This window comes from Coregonus lavaretus (genome assembly GCF_964263955.1).
Source record: "Coregonus lavaretus genome assembly, chromosome: 3".
NCBI classification, from domain to species: domain Eukaryota; kingdom Metazoa; phylum Chordata; class Actinopteri; order Salmoniformes; family Salmonidae; genus Coregonus; species Coregonus lavaretus.
The window spans coordinates 19,499,008-19,521,860 of NC_139990.1; the positions used below are offsets into that span (position 1 = coordinate 19,499,008).

The window sequence follows — 22,853 nt, forward strand, 5'->3', positions numbered from 1 at the left end:
GGAAAACTGAATGGGTCAAGCATAACATGTCAACCATGTTACCCATAGATAGACAGCATAGATAGACAGGCTAGAAATGTTTTAACAATAAAACATTTGTTTAAGCTTGCATTCAACTGCCCCTCGCTGTTGCACACAACAAGCTTCTATTTGTCCTGTCAGAAGGGGATTTATGGCTGATTTAAGATGAAATTGTCAACCCTGTTACTTTATTTGGCACTTAATAGGCACTTACTATAGTGATTTTTTTATTTAACCTCTTGAGATGGTAAACATGTTTTTTATTAAGCTGAACATGTGCTCTTTTATGACAGAATGTTAAAATGAGATGAAATCATATTTCTTCTTCACCAAGTTCACATCTCAAAAGGCACTGAATTGGTGCAACGACCCACCAACTAATGTACAGGTAACAAAGTGTTAACAAATGTATCAACAAAGCCAATAGATATATTATTAGAGACACAATCATAGGTACTTTATTCTGTTAATGAAAATCATTAAATGATTGTTATCCATACGCATGTCTTCATCTCTGTATAATAGTATGGTATACATGCCAGCCATCAGGGAACGCCGCCCCCTTAGCTTGTTTCATGGTGCCATTTGAATACAAATAGAACCAATTTGTGAACCAGTAGTATAATAAAAAATACTTCTAATATTTTGAAGCTGACAAATACCAATACGGTCAAAGACTACATTACTTGGCCTTAAACTGCAAGTGGGCACTTCTTATTTACTGTATTTAAGGTGTGACCATGAATGTGTGCTACTGAGGGTTTATAACATATCATTTGATTTCATTGACACATAAAAAGGCACAGAGAAGGAGTGCAAATAAGAAGGGTAACCAACAGTATACTTTCATAGTGGTGTATTTAAATCGACTCCAACAAATACTATGGCTTGGGAACTGCAAGGATGCATTTACCAAACCAGAGCTTGCAGATATCCAGAAAAATAAAAAACTATTTTTTTGAATTGGCGCTATTGAACTGCAATGCACTTACATGGTTTGCACTTTGTAATCCAGTACAAATCTTTTCGGTATGGGTTCTACATACCTATCTCGGGGTGTTGATGTCTCCCCTCCACCGGCACACTGACTGTCCTTCGGAGCAGCTTGGTGCGCTCACTGCGCTGAGAGCCTGAGCGACGCTCTTGCATCAGTAAAGGGTGAACCTACGGTAGGAACAGGGGGTCAGAGAGGTCAAGGTCAGGCTGAATACCCATCTCTTCAGATTGTACCTTGGTCACTCCACGCCTGACCATCGCTCCTCCTAGCACTTCCCCTACATACTGTATAAATCACTTGTGTTGGGCACTAAAGCCTCACTTTGTTTATCTGTTGTCCTGTAATAAAAAAGTGATTGCACAGGATCTTAAACTATGGATAATTTAATTTATGCTAAATGATCATATCAAACCAGAGCATATACTGTATAAGAAAACGTTAGTTGTGTAACACAGCTACATTCTTTTTTTAATTTTTTTATGTCAATTTCACTGGTGTAAATGTTTCAGAGTTACCTTCATATGACTTGATATGTGTATTTAACATAATAAAGCAAAGAACTGAAAACCTCCCCTACTGAAATCCAGACCTTTGAGAGTTGAATCTCTCAAGAACCAGGGGCATTTTCCACCCACACTTAAAGTAAAGGCTAGCACAACACATTCCCAATGTGGTTAACAGAGGTGAGAGGTGAAATTGCTTTTCAACACGCAAAGCCTTACCCAGAAGCACTTTGTCTCTATGTGAAACAAATAGTTAACAAAGTGAATAGAAGGTTGGCATTAAAGCTACATTCTGGTATTTAATAAAACAATAAACTGCCACTTGTATTGGTATACAGCTGAGGGATGGGGATAGGAAAGTGTAACCCCTCTCAAATTCTTAAACAGCACAGACTCTTGAGAGTCTGTGACATCCACATTATCATTTTACACATTTAGAAAATATACATTGTTTGTTTATATTTTTGTTGCTTGTAAACAAACCTTATTTGGGTTATTATATAGAAAGGAGGTTGTGCTAAGCTCATGATGCATGTATAAGTTATATTCTTTAGGAATCAATGGGTAAATAAATATCCATTCATTTAAATGACAATTTAAATGACCATTGAACAGCTTTCCAAATCCCAGACCATAGCTTTAATGTTTGTATTGTATTTAATGTTTTTTGTATTGTATTTAATGTTTTGTATTGTATTACATTGTATTGCTAACCATCAGTCTTATGTCATTTCCAATTGTGAAATCGTGAGAGCGGAGGCAACTCAAGTCACTTTAACAACTATGTACACTTCAGAGATGCAAATATCTCTTTAATATCAGTCCTGTTGACCTTGTCTCTAATTTATCATATACTTTAGGTTACTGTGACTTCCAAAACCATGTCGCACATACTGTATTAAGTGTCATATTATTTCACTTGTGAGCCATTCTTATGTCCCATATGCTCTCTGTAAACGCTAGCTTTGTTGATTCTCTAACTCGTTGAAATAGTAATTAAAATTAATTAAAATATTCCATCCCACATATTGCATTGAGTTCATTTTACTATATATAGTTGTTTGACATCATGAAATACCACAGAGAGAAAAGTAGATGGCTCAGCACGACCTCAATGAACTTGGAGAGCTACTGTACATTATATTTAGTGGGTTCTGCTGTTAGCTGGGGCAAAGAGCCCTTGGCTAAGGGACAGTGAAAGGACAAGCGTGTGTGGTCCGAAATAGCTTCTCCCACAATTATTTCCCCAGACAGGTGACGTGAGCCAGCACTGGTAACTGCATCACCAGAAAGTGCTGAAGTTTAGAGCGAGAGAAATGACATTGGCATTGTGATACTGTGCCATAGTAAATAGCAGAAAACACAAAAACTGGAGCTCAGGTAACGTTAGCAATGACAAATTGACATCCCAACTGACTTAATACTTAGTATTGCACTTTTTTTTTTTTATGCACTACCCCAGTACGTGCAGTGAGTAAAACACATATTGGGGATGTTTTGTATGACTATAATTAATAATGAACTATAATAAATGCTTGTACACTATGTTCTCAGATCAATAGATGAATTTCATCCCCCATCCCATCCAGATACACACTAAAGGAAAAGGTTACATAAGTAGAGGAATTCCTCTCATTTTCGTAGAAAACCCTAACCCTCAAACAATTTACATGAACCACCTGTGTATGATTACAATCATATCAGGTTCAATTTACAATAAAAAAGTGTCTCCCTGACACTTTTTGGAGGACTAGGGGGTCTTTGCAAGAGTACCTGCCATATCAAATTAATAAGTGGAACGATTATTTTGGGATACCTCATTGTATTGTTGAATAATGTCTCTCTCCAGTGGCTAGTTTTGGGACATCAGCTCTCACATGTGGGCTGCTCTGTTATTGAAGTGATGTATCAAGCTGCATCTACCCAGAGTGGAAATGTATTTATCTTTTCAATTAGTTACTTTTTAAATTAATGACTTTATTCCATAAATCTGCTCACTTCCACTTTCCTACTTGGAACTAATAAAACACTGGTACATTGCATTGAATCATCAATGTGTTAGCTTGTACTAATTTCCAGCATCAGTCCATATATGGGCTGTAAAATAGGAGTATTCAAGTGGGGGAAAGAAAAAAAAGAAAAAAAAGAAAACAAAATGGTATCATACAATAACATGCTTGCTGTTCTTTACACTAGCTATTCCTTAAATCTGCTCACACCCACTTGATGAGACACCTCTTATTAACTAAATAATTCAATAACCCCCACTTGGACCTAATGGAATCATATAGAACTTAATAGAAACATAATTGAATAATTAAACAGCGCTAGGGATATGATGTGGATGTACATCTCTATGGCTGCGTTTACACACACAGCCAATTCTGATCTTTTTTTCACTAAAAGGTATTTTGATAAATCAGACCAGCTCTGCATGAGCTCTGATGTGATAGGTCAAAAGATAAAAGACAATTAGTGCTGGAAAAATATCAGAATTGGGCTGCTCATACGACACCACATTCAATACAACCTGTATTAGCTGCCCACTGTGGTACCTTGTTTTTCGCCCCTGTCTCTCAATCAATCGGAGACTGATAAAAACCTAGGTAGCCTGGTGTACGGACTCTCTAGTAGTGTTATAAAGTTTAAGCACATCAACTTTAATAGGGTTTGGCCCTGAAAGTTCAGTAACAGAATAAAGTAGGGCCTAGCCTGGATACTCAAATGATCTAAACGGTACCTTTATTGGTTAGGGACAACACTCCAATCCAAACAGGGGTTAGGTGTGTTAACCTAGTGCACCCTACCGAAATACAGTGCATTCGGAAAGTATTCAGACCATTTCACTTTTTCCACATTGTTACATTACAGCCTTATTTTAAAATTGATTAAATAGCTTTTTTCCTCATCAATCTACACACTATACCCCATAATGATGAAGCAAAAACAGGTTTTTAGAAATTTTTGCAAATGTATTACAAACAAAAAACGGAAATATCACATTTACATAAGTATTCAGACCCTTTACTCAGTACTTTGTCGAATCACCTTTGGCAGCGATTACAGCCTCGAGTCTTCTTGGGTATGACGCTACAAGCTTGGCACACCTGTATTTGGGGAGTTTCTCCCATTCTTCTCTGCAGATCCTCTCAAGCTCTGTCAGGTTGGATGGGGAGCGTTGCTGCACAGCTATTTTCAGGTCTCTCCAGAGATGTTAGATCGGGTTCAAGTCCGGACTCTGGCTGGGCTACTCAAGGACATTCAGAGACTTGTCCCGAAGCCAGTCCTGTGTTGTCTTGGCTGTGTGCTTAGGGTCGTTGTCCTGTTGGAAGGTAAACCTTCGTCCCAGACTGAGGTCCTGAGTGCTCTCGAGTAAGCTTTCCTCAAGGATCTCTCTGTACTTTACTCCATTCATCTTTCCCTCAGTCCTGACTAGTCTCCCAGTCCCTGCCGCTGAAAAACATCCCCACAGCATGATGCTGCCACCACCATGCTTCACCATAGGGATGGTGCCAGGTTTCCTCCAGACGTGACGCTTGGCATTCAGGCCAAAGAGTTCAATCTTGGTTTCATCAGACCAGAGAATCTTGTTTCTCATGGTCTGAGAGTCCTTTAGGTGCCTTTTGGCAAACTCCAAGTGGGATGTCATGTGTCTTTTACTGAGGCACGGTCTGGCCACTCTACCATAAAGGCCTGATTGGTGGAGTGCTGCAGAGATGGTTGTCCTTCTGGAAGGTTCTCCCATCTCCACAGAGGAACTCTGGAGCTCTGTCATAGTGACCATCGGGTTCTTGGTCACCTCCCTGACCAAGGCCCTTCTCCCCCGATTGCTCAGTTTGGCCAGGCGACCAGCTCTAGGAAGAGTCTTGGTGGTTGAAAACTATTTCCATTTAAGAATGATGGAGGCCACTGTGTTCTTGGGGACCTTCAATGCTGCAGAAATGTTTAGTTTCCCTTCCCCAGATCTGTGCCTCGACACAATCCTGTCTCTGAGCTCTACGGACAATTCCTTCAACCTTATGGCTTGGGTTTTGCTCTGACATGCACTGTCAACTGTGGGACCTTATATAGACAGGTGTGTATCTTTCCAAATCACGTCCAATCAATTGGATTCTCCACAGGTGGACTCCAATCAAGTTGTAGAAACATCTCAAGGGTGATCAATGAAAACAGGATGCACCTGAGCACAATTTCGAGTCTCATAGCAAGTGTCTGAATACTTTCGTAAATAAGGTATTTCTGTTTTTTATTTGTAATACATTTGCAAACATTTCTAAAATCTTGTTTTCACTTTGTCATTATGGGGTATTGTGTGTAGATTGATGAGGAAAAACATTTATTTAATCAATTTTAGAATAAGGCTGTAACGTAACAAAATGTGGAAAAAGTCAAGGGGTCTGAATACTTTCCGAATGCACTGTACCTGAAGGTAAATACATCAAAGATCAATGTGGACTCTCAACCCATCAGGTGGACTCTAGTCAATCAAATACATTCACCGACCAATTAAGAGCTAGGGAGAAATGAAAGTCAGCAGGACTGTGGTTGTCTGCCATGTCCTGCATGTGCTTGTCTCTGGTGAACAAGATGGAGGTATTCATCCTACCTCCTCCTGGTCAAACATGTAGCGCTGACTGCCGGTTCTCATCGAGTGACGTAGGTTCCAACCGGGGGGATCATAAGCCAGGCCATTGGAAGGGGTCTGGGGCCGCGAGGACAACGGGGAGGCACACCTTCCATCTTTGAATGAAATAAAAGGAATTAGTTCATTAACTTTTTTAAAATAAAAATACAAAAAACAGCACAACAGCTAGGATCAATAGGACAGTTGACAGTGGCAGAGTGGCAGTGGCAGAAAAAAACAAAAAACATTTTCCTCCAGGAGGTAGCAGCAGAGCTTCCATTTTTTACTTGTTATAAATAGAGTTGGCAATCAGGTCTACTGATTGTCCTAAAAATAAAAATGATCTGTCCTCAATTCAGAAACTTCCATGAGATAGAAAGACAGTTGTGTCTTTTGACAAAGAAAGAGAGAGACAGAGACTGGCTCCTGACCCTGTGGGCTGTTCTGGCTCGGACAAGGATTACTTATAATATATAATCTTCTATATAATAAGTTGCTTGTTTACTGGCAAGTTACCGATACAAACAGCTAATCCTCTTTCACGATTAGTTGTCTTTCTCAGTGGATGAAAACAAACAATTTAACACCACCTCGCATCCCTGCACCATTTATTTTGGGGGATTATGATAAAGTAAGGAAGTAGCATTCTTCAAATACCACAGATAAATACTTTTTAAAAAGGTTGAATAGTGCACCTTTAACGTTACCCAATAAGCCTATATGCACCACAGCAGTGTGGTACTAGCGACACATCACATGGGCATACAGTATGCCCAAATCTAGGAGGCAGGGATGCACAACAAAAACTACAACATTAACATTAATAGAACGGACATACCCTTGCGTATTGTATTTGGCAATATAGCAAACCTAATGATGTTTATGGAAAAGTATGTGACATTTCAATTCTGTGTTAATTCTCGATTGGTGCAATGACAATGATAAATATATAATAGAGAACCATTTCTGTAATTTGCCCATTCATTGTGCTGGGAGGATAGCCAAGCAACACAATACTTGGAGGTATGGTGATTTCCATTCCCAGTTCAACAAGAATGCAATACTGTATATACAATTAAACTGTGTGTCATATTTTGTGCACTGTTAAAGTTGCACATCCAGAAATAGAGAAAGAGTGCACAGGAAGCTAAAATTCTGCTCTGGTGATGTCACTTCCGCAATGCCCACTCCCTCACTCTCTCTCACTCACACACACACGCACGCACGCCCCCAGCCCATCGCCATGGCAACTGAGAAAAGAATAGACCGTAAGGGACTGGTGGAGGGACAGATGATCTGCAAAGTATAGAGCGAGAGATTCCAAGCAGGATGAAGAGAGAAATGGAAAGAGGAAAATGGGTTTGAGAGAGGATAGGACTAGCGTTCCACAGGAGAGGAAGAGAAGAGAACATTTGATAGAACTAGCTACCTAAAGGGGAAATGGAGGTTTGTGAACCATTGACACCATAGTGGAAAAGGTTGAACAGAGAGATAGAAGGGGGAGGAGAGCACAATTTTTTAAGAGAAGCCCACACTTTGTCTCCATGGCAACCCTGATACATGTGAACGAGTGACTAGTCTCCTCCCTCTCTTGTCCTCTATAGTCTTTAAATGTACAATATCACATGCAGTATGTAGGAGGCCCTGCAGATCCCAAAAGTAGGAAGTAGATATTCCACCACTGTAGCTTTGTGTGGGCTTGTGATAACCTTGACCACTACACACAGGAAACATTGGTCTGCTTCATAGTCACAATCATATTTTTTCCTTATGGCTCACCCCTCCCCCTCTCTCTTTACCCATCTGTCCCTATTTCCTTCCCTTTCCTCCCCTTCACTCCCTGTATTTCACTCTCTCCCACTCTATGAATTTTTCTAAGCTAACATATAGAATTGTTTTTAAATGGTCATACCAAGGATCATTTAGCTATTTGAGTTTGAATTTTAAGACCCCTTAAGGTATCAAAAAAATATATAAAAATATTATTTGATAAAACATTGAATTTGGCATTACTGCTAACAGATTCACTACATGGAACAACAGATAGTCCCCCAAAAAATCCAAAGGAAGTTCTGTTCTGAAGTGTCTGTCCTATATCTGAGAGATATAAGAAACATCAGGAGATATTTTAATTTTTTTAATATCTTTTTTAAATTTTTTATATGTATTTATCCCCTGATTTTAGGCACTAAACTATCTCCATATATACTTCCATTAATTTTTTTTACTGGTACCGGGACCTTCAGACGAGGCTTGTGAGGCTTGTGGGCATCCTTGCGCAAAACGGAGAACACCATCATGTTTGTGAGAGTCTCATCTTTCAATGGAGTGGTCATGATAGTTTAGGCCAAACCGTTCGGACGCTACAGATGTTTTCATGAGATGACCGATTTTCGGGATGTTTGGCCTAAACTTTGACAAACACTGCTCTAGCTCTGCCACTTTTCACCACAGATGCGGAAGGGCAATATTGGTGGATTGATGGGGATTTTTTTATTATGTTAATTATATTTCTGCAGAGCCTCGGAAATTGTAGGCTAAGGAACAATCATGTTGTGCAATGTTGTTACTGTAGTAGCTTCAGCATTGTTTATAGAGTAACTTAATGTAAAGTGTTATCAGGAATTAAGATTCCTTCACACTTTTGAATGCATGTATCTTTATGTCGTGTCTGTCCCCACAGGTATACCTATGCCGCCTAGTGGATTGACCCATTTCAGCACCATGCCGCTGTCCTTAAGTGCTACCCAGTGTCTAGGGAGTTCAAACCATTTCAGCACCACAGCGCTGTCCGCACTGCTCCCACAGACTCACACCCACACCTGAGAACAATTTATCTAATTCACATCACGACCATGCTAACGCTAACGGGGTATGAAGTAGAAGTGCTCCATTGAAGTCATCAATGGAAAATCATGCCAAAACAGATCAACCGACCAAGGCTGGAATTCAATCAAACCCGCCATAGCAATATGTATTCATGTGTTTGTTTACAAACTTCACCACTTCACCCCATGCACACACACTTCGTATTCTGAACAATGATAGCATACCTGTGAGGGGAGTCTACCTGGTAATAGTTTTAGGTCTTTATAGTCACCAAGACCAATGGCCAGGCCACATGAATCAGGTTTTATTGGGCAGCATGGGGAACCACAGCACTTAATTGTGTTCACTTAGTTGTTAATGAGTTGAGGGAGTTTAAATCAGAAGGTTATCTGCAGCTAAGTGTAGACTTTCGTCAATACATTAGCCTCAAAAGACCTACGTACATCTGATTACAGCCATTGCTCTACTACATGACTGCTTTGCAGAGGTGGGACAGAGTACTGTTTAACAGTAGCGATCTGATATACTCACAAAAGGTTATAAGAAAGTGGCCAGATTTGCAACAGGAAAGAGCTTGTGTAAAACAATACAAGGCCACGACAAAAGCCACTGCACACAATGGACTACTGTGGACAATTTTGTATTTTATTTAACCTTTATTAAACCAGGACGTTCCATTGATGTTCGAATACCTCTTTCCGAAGGGAGGCATATTCGATTCATTTAAAACAACTACAGTGCATAAAAACATAAATATCAATAAATACCCACCACCATTGTAAAACATGTAGGCTTTGTCATCCAGACCTGAAACTGTAACTTTAGCCTTCAACTCCTCTATCTGGATAAAGTGCTCTACATTGAACACATTCTGGAGATTATTCCAAGAACAAGAAAATCAGAAAACTAAAAGCTGTCTTACTCCTATGGAGTCAAATGTAACACTATTTGGGGGTTTATATGGTCCCACCCCCATTTGGTGTTAAAACTACTCTGGTCATGGTGTTGATATTTTTTTAATTCAAATGACACTAATTGGAGTAAATATCAAACCCTCAGAGAGCTGTTTAAATGTAACTCCAATTGCTATTTTACTATTTTCAGTGTCATTTTTTATCAACTCTCTTGCCATTTTACACTTTTCTGTGTTGTTTGGAATTAACTATCAACTCCAGCAGAGTACATTTCTCTTTCAGTTTACTTCCTTTGAGTTATAAGGGTGTAAAGACATATTTAAATATTTCTTAATGTGTCACATTAGTGGTTTGCAATGTGATATCCAATCTCTATTGGAATCCAACTTGCAGGAAGATATCCAGCACTTTACATTACCCAAAACTTGCATTTATCATACCTGTCATAGTAGGGAAGAAAACACAGTATTTGGAGACTACCTACACACCATTGTAAACTGGAACAGCTATCTCTCGAACTGTTGCTATAAATCCAACCACTTAAAGATTGGATTAGTTTAGAAAAATGTGTAGCATAAACTCAAAAACAATCAATGTACATGCGAAAACACAGATATTGAAACAAACAGTATTAAAAACCAACCTGCAACAAAGCATGCTGGGAAAAATGACAATGAGGCCCCTCCCACATCTGATTTAACTCCCTGTCTCTGGTTACTCTTAATGGAGTTAAAAGTACTCTGTCCCAATCAACTCCAGTTATCAACACTAACTTCAGGGCCTCTTAAGGGTTAAGATAACTCGCAGTGGAGTCAATTTAACCCACATTTCTTTAACGTTGTGATTTCAACTATCCTTGATTTACTGTGTAGTTGGGATGAACTGAGGTTATAAGGACCATGGCTGGCCTGGGTCAAGGAACAGAGGTACAGTGGTATGTTTACCAGCTATATACAGTACCAGTAAAAAGTTTGGACACACCTACTCATTCAAGGGTTTTTCTTGATTTTTACTATTGATCTTCGCATGTGTGGTTCCCACCGTGAAACATGAAGGAGGAGATGTGATGGTGAGTGAAGGAAAAGCAGCCAACAAGTGCTCAGCATATGTGGGAACTCCTTCAAGACTGTTGGAAAAGCATTCCAGGTGAAGCTGGTTGAGAGAATGCCAAGGCTGTCATCAAGGCAAAGGGTGGCTACTTTTAAGAATCAAAATATATTTTGACTTGTTTAACACTTTTTTGGTTACTACACGATTCCATGTGTTATTTCATAGTTTTTACAATGTAGAGAATAGTAAAACATTAAGAAAAACCTTTGAATGAGTAGGTGTGGCCAGGCTTTTGACTGGTACTGTATGTGTGTGAGGGGCATCAAGAAACAAATCTCAACACGCCATGATACAAGGTGTCCAACAGGTGCAGTGTCAACTGATGCATGCATATAGATTATATCACCAAAATCAATGTGGCAGACACTAGCCTTTTCTGTTGTCAAAAACTTTGCCTTAAAAAATAAATAGGATATTGTCACGTTCGTGGAATGACAGGACAGACCAAGGCGCAGCGTGATATACGTACATGTTTATTAAACTTAATAACACACGACAAAACAATAAACAAAATGTGAAGTCCTAAGGTAGATACAACAAACCTTAACCGGAACAAGATCCCACAACTAGACAGTGCCAATAGGCTGCCTAAGTATGGTCCCCAATCAGAGACAACGAGCGACAGCTGTCTCTGATTGGGAACCACACCGGCCAACATAGAAATACACATACTAGATAATACAACATAGAACATACACAACAAAGAATATACACACCCTGACTCAACATATAAGAGTCCCCTGAGTCAGGGCGTGACAGATATACAGTGAGGGAAAAAAGTATTTGATCCCCTGCTGATTTTGTACGTTTGCCCACTGACAAAGAAATGATCAGTCTATAATTTTAATAGTAGGTTTATTTGAACAGTGAGAGACAGAATAACAAAAGAAAATCCAGAAAAACGCATGTCAGAAATGTTATAAATTGATTTGCATTTTAATGAGGGAAATAAGTATTTGACCACCTCGCAATCAGAAAGATTTCTGGCTCCCAGGTGTCTTTTATACAGGTAACAAGCTGAGATTAGGAGCACACTCTTAAAGGGAGTGCTCCAAATCTCAGCTTGTTACCTGTATAAAAGACACCTGTCCACAGAAGCAATCAATCAATCAGATTCCAAACTCTCCATCATGGCCAAGACCAAAGAGCTCTCCAAGGATGTCAGGGACAAGATTGTAGACCTACACAAGGCTGGAATGGGCTACAAGACCATCGCCAAGCAGCTTGGTGAGAAGGTGACAACAGTTGGTGTGATTATTCGCAAATGGAAGAAACACAAAAGTACTGTCAATCTCCCTCGGCCTGGGGCTCCATGCAAGATCTCACCTCATGGAGTTGCAATGATCATGACAACGGTGAGGAATCAGCCCAGAACTACACAGGAGGATCTTGTCAATGATCTCAAGGCAGCTGGGACCATAGTCACCAAGAAAACAATTGGTAACACACTACACCGTGAAGGACTGAAATTCTGCAGCGCCCGCAAGGTCCCCCTGCTCAAGAAAGCACATATACATGCCCGTCTGAAGTTTGCCAATGAACATCTGAATGATTCAGAGGAGAACTGGGTGAAAGTGTTGTGGTCAGATGAGACCAAAATTGAGCTCTTTGTCATCAACTCAACTCGCCGTGTTTGGAGGAGGAGGAATGCTGCCTATGACCCCAAAAACACCATCCCCACCGTCAAACATGGAGGTGGAAACATTATGCTTTGGGGGTGTTTTTCTGCTAAGGGGACAGGACAACTTCACAGCATCAAAGGGACGATGGACGGGGCCATGTACCGTCAAATCTTGGGTGAGAACCTCCTTCCCTCAGCCAGGGCATTGAAAATGGGTCGTGGATGGGTATTCCAGCATGACAATGACCCAAAACACATGGCCAAGGCAACAAAGGAGTGGCTCAAGAAGAAGCACATTAAGGTCCTGGAGTGGCCTAGCCATTCTCCAGACCTTAATCCCATAGAATATCTGTGGAGGGAGCTGAAGGTTCGAGTTGCCAAACGTCAGCCTCGAAACCTTAATGACTTGGAGAAGATCTGCAAAGAGGAGAGGGACAAAATCCCTCCTGAGATGTGTGCAAACCTGGTGGCCAACTACAAGAAACGTCTGACCTCTGTGATTGCCAACAAGGGTTTTGTCACCAAGTACTAAGTCGTGTTTAGCAGAGGGGTCAAATACTTAATTCCCTCATAAATTTTTTTTACATAAACTCATTATAAATGACGGAGTCATCCATGATTCAGCAAATTATATTTTGAAAAAGGATGCTAAATATTTTAAGCATATGTTTTCACCATCTCCACTGAATGATGTAACTGTATGGATTTTTTCCCCTAATGATAATAATAATGTAAAATTAACAAATGTACAGAAAGACCTGTGTGAAGGCCAACTTACAGAGGAGGAACTTCTTGAGGCAATTAAACATTTTTTAGTCTGGAAAACCCCCAGGGCTTGATGGTATACCAGTAGAGGTATATCAGACCTTTTTTGAGGTACTCAAAGATCCATTATTAGCATGTTTTAACTACTCCTATAAAAATAGTAGACTATCAGGTACTCAGCAAGAAGGTCTGATTTCATTACTACTAAAACAGGACCCAGGTGGTAGGTATAAATGTGCTACGCATTTAAAAATCTGGAGGCCTCTTACACTTCAATGTTGTGATGCAAAAATCCTGGAGAAATGCGTAGCACATAGAATTTTACCAGATATTGTTCATCCTGATCAGACAAGTTGGAGATAATATACGACAATTACTTAAAACAATAGAATATTATGAAACATCTAAGATACCAGGCCTGGTCTTCATAGCAGATTTTGAAAAGGCTTTTGATAAAGTACGACTAGAATTTAGATATAAATGCCTGGACTATTTTAATTTCGGTGAATCTCTTATACAATGGGTTAAAGGTATGTATAGCAACACCAGGTGTAAAATAGTAAATAATGGTTACTTCTCAGAAAGTATTGCCAGCTATTAAAATCAGATCAGACAAGAACATCAAGGGGGTAAAAACAAAAGGGTCAATGTATGCCGATGACTCAAGTTTCTCCTTCAGTCCGCAATCTGGATCTCTGCGCGGTCTCATCGAAGATCACTTTTCTAGTCTCTCTGGACTAAAACCAAATTATGATGAGTGTACTATTTTACGTATTGGATCACTAAAAGACAAACAATTTAACTACCTTGTAGTTTACCAATAAAATGGGCAGATGGTGAAGTAGACATATCTGGTATTCACATCTCTAACATTGTAAATTAATTTACCACAACCAATTTCAATAGAAAGTTAGCAAAAAAAGACAAGATTCTGCAACCATGGAAAGGTAAATACCTGTCTATTTATGGAAAAATCACATTGATTAACTCCTTGGTCCTTTCACAGTTTACTTAGTTACTTACTTATGGTGCTAGCTACTCCAGACAACTCGTGTTTTTAAATCATATGAGCAAAAAATATTTCACTTTATTTGGAACGCTAAGCCAGACTAAATTAAACGTGCCTATTTATATAATTAATATAAGTTTGGGGGGCTGAAATTATTAAATATTAAACCATTGAACCTCTCAATAAAAGCTTCACTTATACATACAGTACTAGTCAAAAGTTTGGACACACCTACTCATTCAAGGGATTTTCTTGATTTTTTATATTTTCTATATTGCAACTACGAAAACTATGAAATAACACATATGGAATCATGTAGTAATGAAAAAAGTGTTAAACCAATTAAGATATATTTTATATTTGAGATTCTTCAAATAGCCACCCTTTGCCTTGATGACAGCTTTGCACACTCTTGGCATTCTCTCAACCAGCTTCATGAGGTAGTCACCTGGAATACATTTCAATTAATAGGTGTGCCTTGTGAAAAGTTAATCTGTGGAATTTCTTTCCTTCTTAATGCATTTGAGCCAATCAGTTGTGTTGTGACAAGGTAGGGGTGGTATACAGAAGATAGCCCTATTTGGTAAAAGACCAAGTCCATATTATGGCAAGAACAGCTCAAATAAGCAAACAGAAACGACAGTCCACCAATTTCAAGAACTTTGAAAGATTCTTCAAGTACAGTCGTAAAAACCATCAAGGGCTATGATGAAACTGGCTCTCATGAGGACCGCCACAGGAAAGGAAACCCAGAGTTACCTATGCTGCAGAGGATAAGTTCATTAGAGTTACCAGCCTCAGAATTTGAAGCACAAATAAATGCTTCACAGAATTCAAGTAACAGACACATCTCAACATCAACTGTTCAGAGGAGACTGTGTGAATCAGGCCTTCATGGTCGAATTGCTGCAAAGAAACCACTACTAAAGGACACCGATAATAAGAAGAGACTTGCTTGGGCCAAGAAACACGAACAATGGACATTAGACCGGTGGAAATCTGTCTATTGGTCTGATGAGTCCAAATGTGAGATTTTTTGTTCCAACCGCCATGTCTTTGTGAGACGCGGTGTGGGTGAATGGATGATCTCTGCATGTGTAGTTCCCACCATAAAGCATGGAGGAGGAAGTGTTATGGTGTGGGGGTGCTTTGCTGGTGACACGGTCTGTGATTTATTTAGAATTCAAGGCACACTTAACCAGCATGGCTACCACAGCATTCTGCACCGATACACCATCCCATCTGGTTTGGGCTTAGTGGGACTATCATTTGTTTTTCAACAGGACAATGATCCAACTCACCTCCAGGCTGTGTAAGGGCTATTTTACCAAGAAGGAGAGTGATGGAGTGCTGCATCAGATGACCTGTTCTCCACAATCCCCAGACCTCAACCCAATTGAGATGGTTTGGGATGAATCGGACGGTATAGTGAAGGAAAAGCAGTCAACAAGTGCTCAGCATATGTGGGAACTCCTTCAAGACTGTGGGAAAAGCATTCCAGATGAAGCTGGTTGAGAGAATGCCAAGAGTGTGCAAAGCTGTCCACTACTAAAGGACTCTTTGCTTATTTGAGCTGTTTTGCCATAATACGGACATGCTTTTACCAAATAGGGCACACCTGTTAATTGAAATGCATTCCAGGTGACTACCTCATGAAGCTGGTTGAGAGAATGCCAAGAGTGTGCAAAGCTGTCATCAAGGCAAAGGCTGGCTATTTGAAGAATCTCAAATATATAATATATTTTGATTTGTTTAAAACATTTTTTGGTTACTACATGATTCCATATGAGTTATTTCATAGTTTTGATGTCTTCACTATTATTCTTTAATGTAGAAAATAGTAAAAATAAAGAAAAACCCTTGAATGAGTAGGTGTTCTAAAACTTTTGAACACCTCTTATTTTTGTCCTCCGAAGAGGATGGGTTAATAAAAAACATATTATAAAAAATTATAAAAAACAACTACAGGTGACATTATAGTGGTCATGTGGTCCAGTGTAAACTGTCACTCCAACACTGTAACACAACAAAATGTGGAAAAAGTGAAGTGGTGTGAATACTTTCTGAAGGCATTTCTGAAGGCATGTGTTTATTTTTTTAGTTTGCGGATGTTTATACCTGTAAATATTAACCATGTTAAACTATATATAAACATGTTTACATTTGTACACTACCATACCATTTTGACATGTTTAGTACAGACTGAATTTAAAAATGTGTGTCACTGGCCTACACACAATACCCCATAATGTCGAAGTGGAATTATGTTGTTAGAAATGTTTACAAATGTCTTGAGTCAATAAGTATTTAAGCCCTTTGTTATGGCAAGCCTAAATGAGTTCAGGAGTAAAAATGTGCTTAACAAGTCACATAATAAGTTGCATGGACTCAATCGATGTGCAATAATAGTGTTTAACATGATTTTTGAATAACTACCTCATCTCTGTACCCCACACTTACAATTATCTGTAAGGTCCCTGAGTCGAGCAGTGGATTTCAAACACAGATTCAACCTCAAAGACCAGGGAGGTTGTTTAATGCCTCGTAAAGAAGGGCACCTATTTGTAGATGGGTAAAAATAAAAAAGCAGACGTTGAGCATGGTGAAGTTATTAATTACACTTTGGATGGTGTATCAATACACCCAGTCACTACAAAGATACAGGTGTCCTTCCTAACGCAGTTGACGGAGAGGAAGTAGCGGTGCGTGTGTAAAATCACCAGAAAAAAAAAAGACATATTCCAACCTGTGTTGTGATAATTGTGTAATTTACTCTATGACTTGTTAGTTTATATGCCTTGACACCATGATATATAGGCCTAAGGTCAAGACAATAAGAAGACACAGTGACAGAATAAATTCATCCACACCATTGTTTCATCACAAAACCGAAGAGCAACATATTGCATGTAACAAACACGATGACCTACAGCATGGTCAAGCTAGTTAATGTTCGACTGTTCGTTCGCTTGGATGCTTTCTCCGGTGAGAAATATTCAGCCTCTTGAGAATTGAAGGACATTTATGAAACACAGAGAGACGAAAGACAAATGATTTTGTATGTTTTATTTGATTTTTTCTTGGTCATTTTTGGGGGGGAAGCCTGGCTTCCCTTGGCATCCATGAATACATGCCACTGCAAGTGGCCAATGGTGACTTTAAAACAGTTACAGAGTTTAATGGCTGTGATAGGATGGGCGGCAGGTAGCTTAGTGGTTAAGAGCGTTGTGCCAGTAACCGAAAGGTCGCTGGTTCTAATCCCCGAGCCGACTAGGTGAAAAATCTGTCGATGTGCCCTTGAGCAAGGCACTTAACCCTAATTGCTCCTGTAAGTCGCTCTGGATAAGAGCATCTGCTAAATGACTAAAATGTAAATGTAAAAATGTAGTTACTCCACAAGCATGGTGGTGGCTGCATCATGTTATGGGTATGCTTGTCATCTTCAAGTACTAGAGAGTTTTCTAGGATAAAAATAAATAGAATAGAGTTAAGCACCGGCAAAATCCTAGAGGAAAATCTGGTTCAGTCTGCTTTCCAACAGACACTGGGAGACATATTAACCTTTCAGCAGGACAATAACCTAAAACACAAGGCCAAATATACACTGGAGTTGCTTACCAAGATGACATTGAATGTCCTGAGTGGCTTAGTTACAGTTTTTACTTAAATCGGCTTGAAAATCTATGGCAAGACTTGAAAATGTATAGCAACAATCAACAACCAACTTGACAGAACTTGAAGAATTTTCAAAATAATAATGTGCAAATATTGTACAATCCAGGTGTGCAAAGTTCTTAGAGACTTACCCAGAAAGACTCACAACTGTAATGTCAAAGGTGATTCTAACATGTATTGACTCAGGGGTGTGAATACCTTATTTCATTTTCAATACATTTGTAAAAAACAAGAAAACGTTTACAAATATGAATTCAGGCTGTAACACAACAAAATGTGTAATAATTCAAGGGTATGAATACTTTCTGAAGGCACTGTACATAAGGAATTCATTACACCTTCATGACCAGGCATGACACCTTCATGAGTATTGCAGTATCTTTCATAAAAACATTCATAACACATTTATCAGTGAAGGGCAGTTTTCAAAATATAAGTCTTATAGAATATTTTCTACAACAACAACTGTCACTCTATCCAACCCCCTGACACACAACACACAACAGGCTGGGATCAGTCTCAGAGCACTACCCTTGTAGTAGTTAGGGGTTAAATGCCTTGCTCAAGGCCACAACGGTAGTAGTAGATGTCTGGCACCAGACCTGGGTTCAAATAGTAATTGAAATCGTTCAAATATTTGAAAGAAACAGACTATTTTAATGCAGGTCATGATGACTCCTTAAGCATTAAACACACCGAGAATATGACTGCCGATAGATGCCAATAGGTACTTATCACAGTTGGAGGCCATTCCTTCTCTTACTAGAACAGAATACGTACCTGCTGTGTACTGACATGGTAACGACAAACCTGTTGTTTCTACTTGTAGAATCACAATGATCGGCAGTGGTCGACAACTAGACTTTGAGCCAATCAGAGAGCACGAACCTCCACGTGGGGGAGCCAACAGGAGTGACAAGAAAAATAAAAAAATAGGGCACTTTTCCCGTTCTAATCCACCCCCTTTTCATCAGAATTGTTCTAACTAAAACAATAACGCTGCATAATAGGGCCTACATATTTTTTTCTAGAGCAAGTCGTTACTTCCTTTACATCTTGCTAAGGAGTTTTGTGCTTAAAGGATTTGATCATGTGCACTTGCGTATTAGTTAGCTAGCTAGCTGGCTAACGTTAGCTTGCTAACTAAGCAAGGCAGTCACACACACTTCATATGAAATGGATGTGGTAGTAAGTGCAGCTCAATGCACACCACTAAATGCTTTACCAAGCTAGCTATCTGGCCACTGTAGCTAGTAACATTATAATTAAATCACAATGGATTCCCATGAAGAAACTGCCTGTAGCTGGCTGCCGAGAGCCAATGCAGTGTCTTTACTTTACCTAGCTAGCACAACAGCTAGCAAATCATGCTAATCATTTAGCTAATGTAACCCCCTACTGTGCCCCTACAGTAACTGAGCTTTGTAGGATGTAAAACAGGGGTGATCACATACTCAAAAAGAACCAAAGGAAAGCAATTGGCATAAATTATTTTGTATTCGGGAAATGTATTTGATTTTTACAGTACAAATTACCTTTGGGCTTATTTCAGTAATATACAGAAATATAACTAACTATTTAGAATGGAATCAAATGTAAGGCATATAACTCAGAATAAACCCAAATAGTATGGTGTAAAACTCAGCAATACAATTCAGAAATAAAACCAATCAGTATGGCATCATGCAAGAGAAAGGCTTCAATCAGAAACAAAATCAATCAGTATTGCATCATGCACGAGAACTATAATTAATTAACTCATAGTAAACTCAGTAATTCACCATCAGAACCCCCCCCCCCAATAAAGTATAACCAGTTGCAACCTTTAAAAACCTGGGGTACCGTTTATTACTATTCAGAGCTCTGAAATGTAACAATTATCTTACTACGTTGCAGGGCTTCGTCCCTTAACGGGACTAGATGAACAAGAGCAAGCGCAGTCCTTGCGTTTCTCTGTGTCTGTGTGTGGGTGTGTGTGAGTTCTGGGAGAGGGTGTAACAAATGCATGCGAGAGCAGTCTGTATTCAGTGCAGTGGTGGGAAACGGAGGGCTAGCGTTGCTAGTTAGCCAGATGACGTTTCATCACGAGACCAAAACTACTCTGACACACAGTACTCACAATACAACTGTCACACTAGCTACTCTGAACACACAGTAACTCTAGAATTGCTAGTATATAGAGTCGTTCTCTGATCTCGTCACTTGATGATCAACTCTTCTTAGCCAATCACACAGTTTATACTCTACACACACTCGTTATTTACAGTCCAGCAAAGTCATCTCAGAAACACACAGTTACCCGCTCTAACTTCAAAACCAGACCAGTCCCCTCTCGCTTGCTATTGGTGGAAACGGACTGAACTCTTGCTCTGCCCAATTGAACTGCCCCATTTGTGCCATATGCCTTGGCATTAATTGGTAGCAGTAAAGGGCCTGGGCTACACTAATGTTAGCCAGCTAGCTAAAAATGTATCTATGGGCTGTATGCGATTATGGAGAGTGAATTAAATTGTTTATTTGTCATCTTGCTAGCTAGTTATATAGCTGTGGCCATCTGGCTAGTATCAACAAGGGATTTCTACAACAATAGCAATATTAGCGGAACTAGTTAGCTAGCTAACATTGACTAGACCATAAAGCAACACACACAGCCATGCATTGCCAAACATTGCTACTTCCACCTTCTGGTTTGGAGTATTTTTAACAAGGCTGAGTGGCTGCCGACTTCAAGGTCTTTGCTTTGTGAACACAAAAGAGATTGACTGCCGACACTGTTCAGAGGTGCTAAGTACTGTCGGCAGGCAAAGGTTTGACAATCCTACCGGTGTGTCTGAGCTCTTAGAAGACTTGCATTAGCACAACAAGTGTATGCCTAGGCATTGGTTCAGCTGGCTAACACAGTCTTGTGGTACACAGGGGACCTGTGTCTTTTTTTTTGTATCAGTAATGATAATTAACTAACTTATTTTGTATTTGTTTTATTAAACAATTATTTATTTACAACACATACCACATATCACTCTCAACCAACAGCAAAACACACCACATGGGGATAGGGTGACCACATGTCCCGCAACCAAACAATGATGTCCCGCATTTCATCAACAAATTCAAACACCACTAATTTAGAAAAAAGTTGATTTGTCCCATATTTGAGTCAGGCATTCTAACCTGTCTCTTGGAGTCATGTTGCAGTTTATGACAAGATACTGTATATACAGTGAGGGAAAAAAGTATTTGATCCCCTGCTGATTTTGTACGTTTGCCCACTGACAAAGAAATGATCAGTCTATAATTTTAATGGTAGGTTTATTTGAACAGTGAGAGACAGAATAACAACAAATAAATCCAGAAAAACGCATGTCAAAATTTTTTATAAATTGATTTGCATTTTAATGAGGGAAATAAGTATTTGACCCCCTCTCAATCAGAAATATTTCTTTTATACAGGTAACGAGCTGAGATTAGGAGCACACAAGGCTGGAATGGGCTACAAGACCATCGCCAAGCAGCTTGGTGAGAAAGTGACAACAGTTGATGCGATTATTCGCAAATGGAAGTCAATCTCCCTCGGCCTGGGGCTCCATGCCAGATCTCACCTCGTGGAGTTGCAATGATCATGAGAACGGTGAGGTGAGGAATCAGCCCAGAACTACACGGGAGGATCTTGTCAATGATCTCAAGGTAGCTGGGACCATAGTCACCAAGAAAACAATTGGTAACACACTACGCCGTGAAGGACTGAAATCCTGCAGTGCCCGCAAGGTCCCCCTGCTCAAGAAAGCACATATACAGGCCCATCTGAAGTTTGCCAATGAACATCTGAATGATTCAGAGGAGAACTGGGTGAAAGTGTTGTGGTCAGATGAGACCAAAACCGAGCTCTTTGGCATCAACTCAACTCGCCGTGTTTGGAGGAGGAGGAATGCTGCCTATGACCCCAAGAACACCATCCCCATCGTCAAACATGGAGGTGGAAACATTATGCTTTGGGGGTGTTTTTCTGCTAAGGGGACAGGACAACTTCACCGCATCAAAGGGACGATGGACGGGGCCATGTGAGGGCATTGAAAATGGGTTGTGGATGGGTATTCCAGCATGACAATGACCCAAAACACACGGCCAAGGCAACAAAGAAGAAGGCTCAAGAAGAAGCACATTAAGGTCCTGGAGTGGCCTAGCCAGTCTCCAGACCTTAATCCCATAGAAAATATGTGGAGGGAGCTGAAGGTTCGAGTTGACAAATGTCAGGCTCGAAACCTTAATGACTTGGAGAAGATCTGCAAAGAGGAGTGGGACAAAATCCCTCCTGAGATGTGTGCAAACCTGGTGGCCAACTACAAGAAACGTCTGACCTCTGTGATTGCCAACAAGGGTTTTGCAACCAAGTACTAAGTCATGTTTTGCAGAGGGGTCAAATACTTATTTCCCTCATTAAAATGCAAATCAATTTATAACCTTTTTGACATTAGTTTTTCTGGATTTTTTTGATGTTATTCTGTCTCTCACTGTTCAAATAAACCTACCATTAAAATTATAGACTGATCATGTCTTTGTCAGTGGGCAAACGTACAATATCAGCAGGGGATCAAATACTTTTTTCCCTCACTGTATAACGTTACTCTTACATCAAAAACACCACCTAATTTCTCATGAGATTTTAGGATGGTTAACTGAATTGGATTGAAACAAAATACAGGAAGGCTGAGGGCTAGGCTATAGTTTGTTAACATTCTGCTGTAATTTGTTCACGAAACAGTAACTCAAGAAGATCTATTTGCATAT

General features: G+C 39.7%; 1 protein-coding gene across 1 annotated transcript in view; it reads right to left on the minus strand.

Annotated features, from left to right (window-relative positions):
* Nucleotides 1-6,256, minus strand: part of LOC311122784 (ras/Rap GTPase-activating protein SynGAP-like) — a gene marked incomplete at its 3' end in the record, with an annotated part of 64,687 nt that extends 58,431 nt beyond the window's left edge. Inside the window, exons 1-2 of the mRNA XM_084158103.1 lie at nucleotides 6,128-6,256; nucleotides 1,068-1,185 (exon numbers count right to left, since the gene is read on the minus strand). Of these exons, the coding sequence (XP_084014229.1) occupies nucleotides 1,068-1,185; nucleotides 6,128-6,169 (160 nt within the window). The 5' untranslated portion in view covers nucleotides 6,170-6,256. The remainder of the gene's footprint in view (nucleotides 1-1,067; nucleotides 1,186-6,127) is intronic.
* Between the last annotated feature and the right edge of the window lie 16,597 nt (nucleotides 6,257-22,853).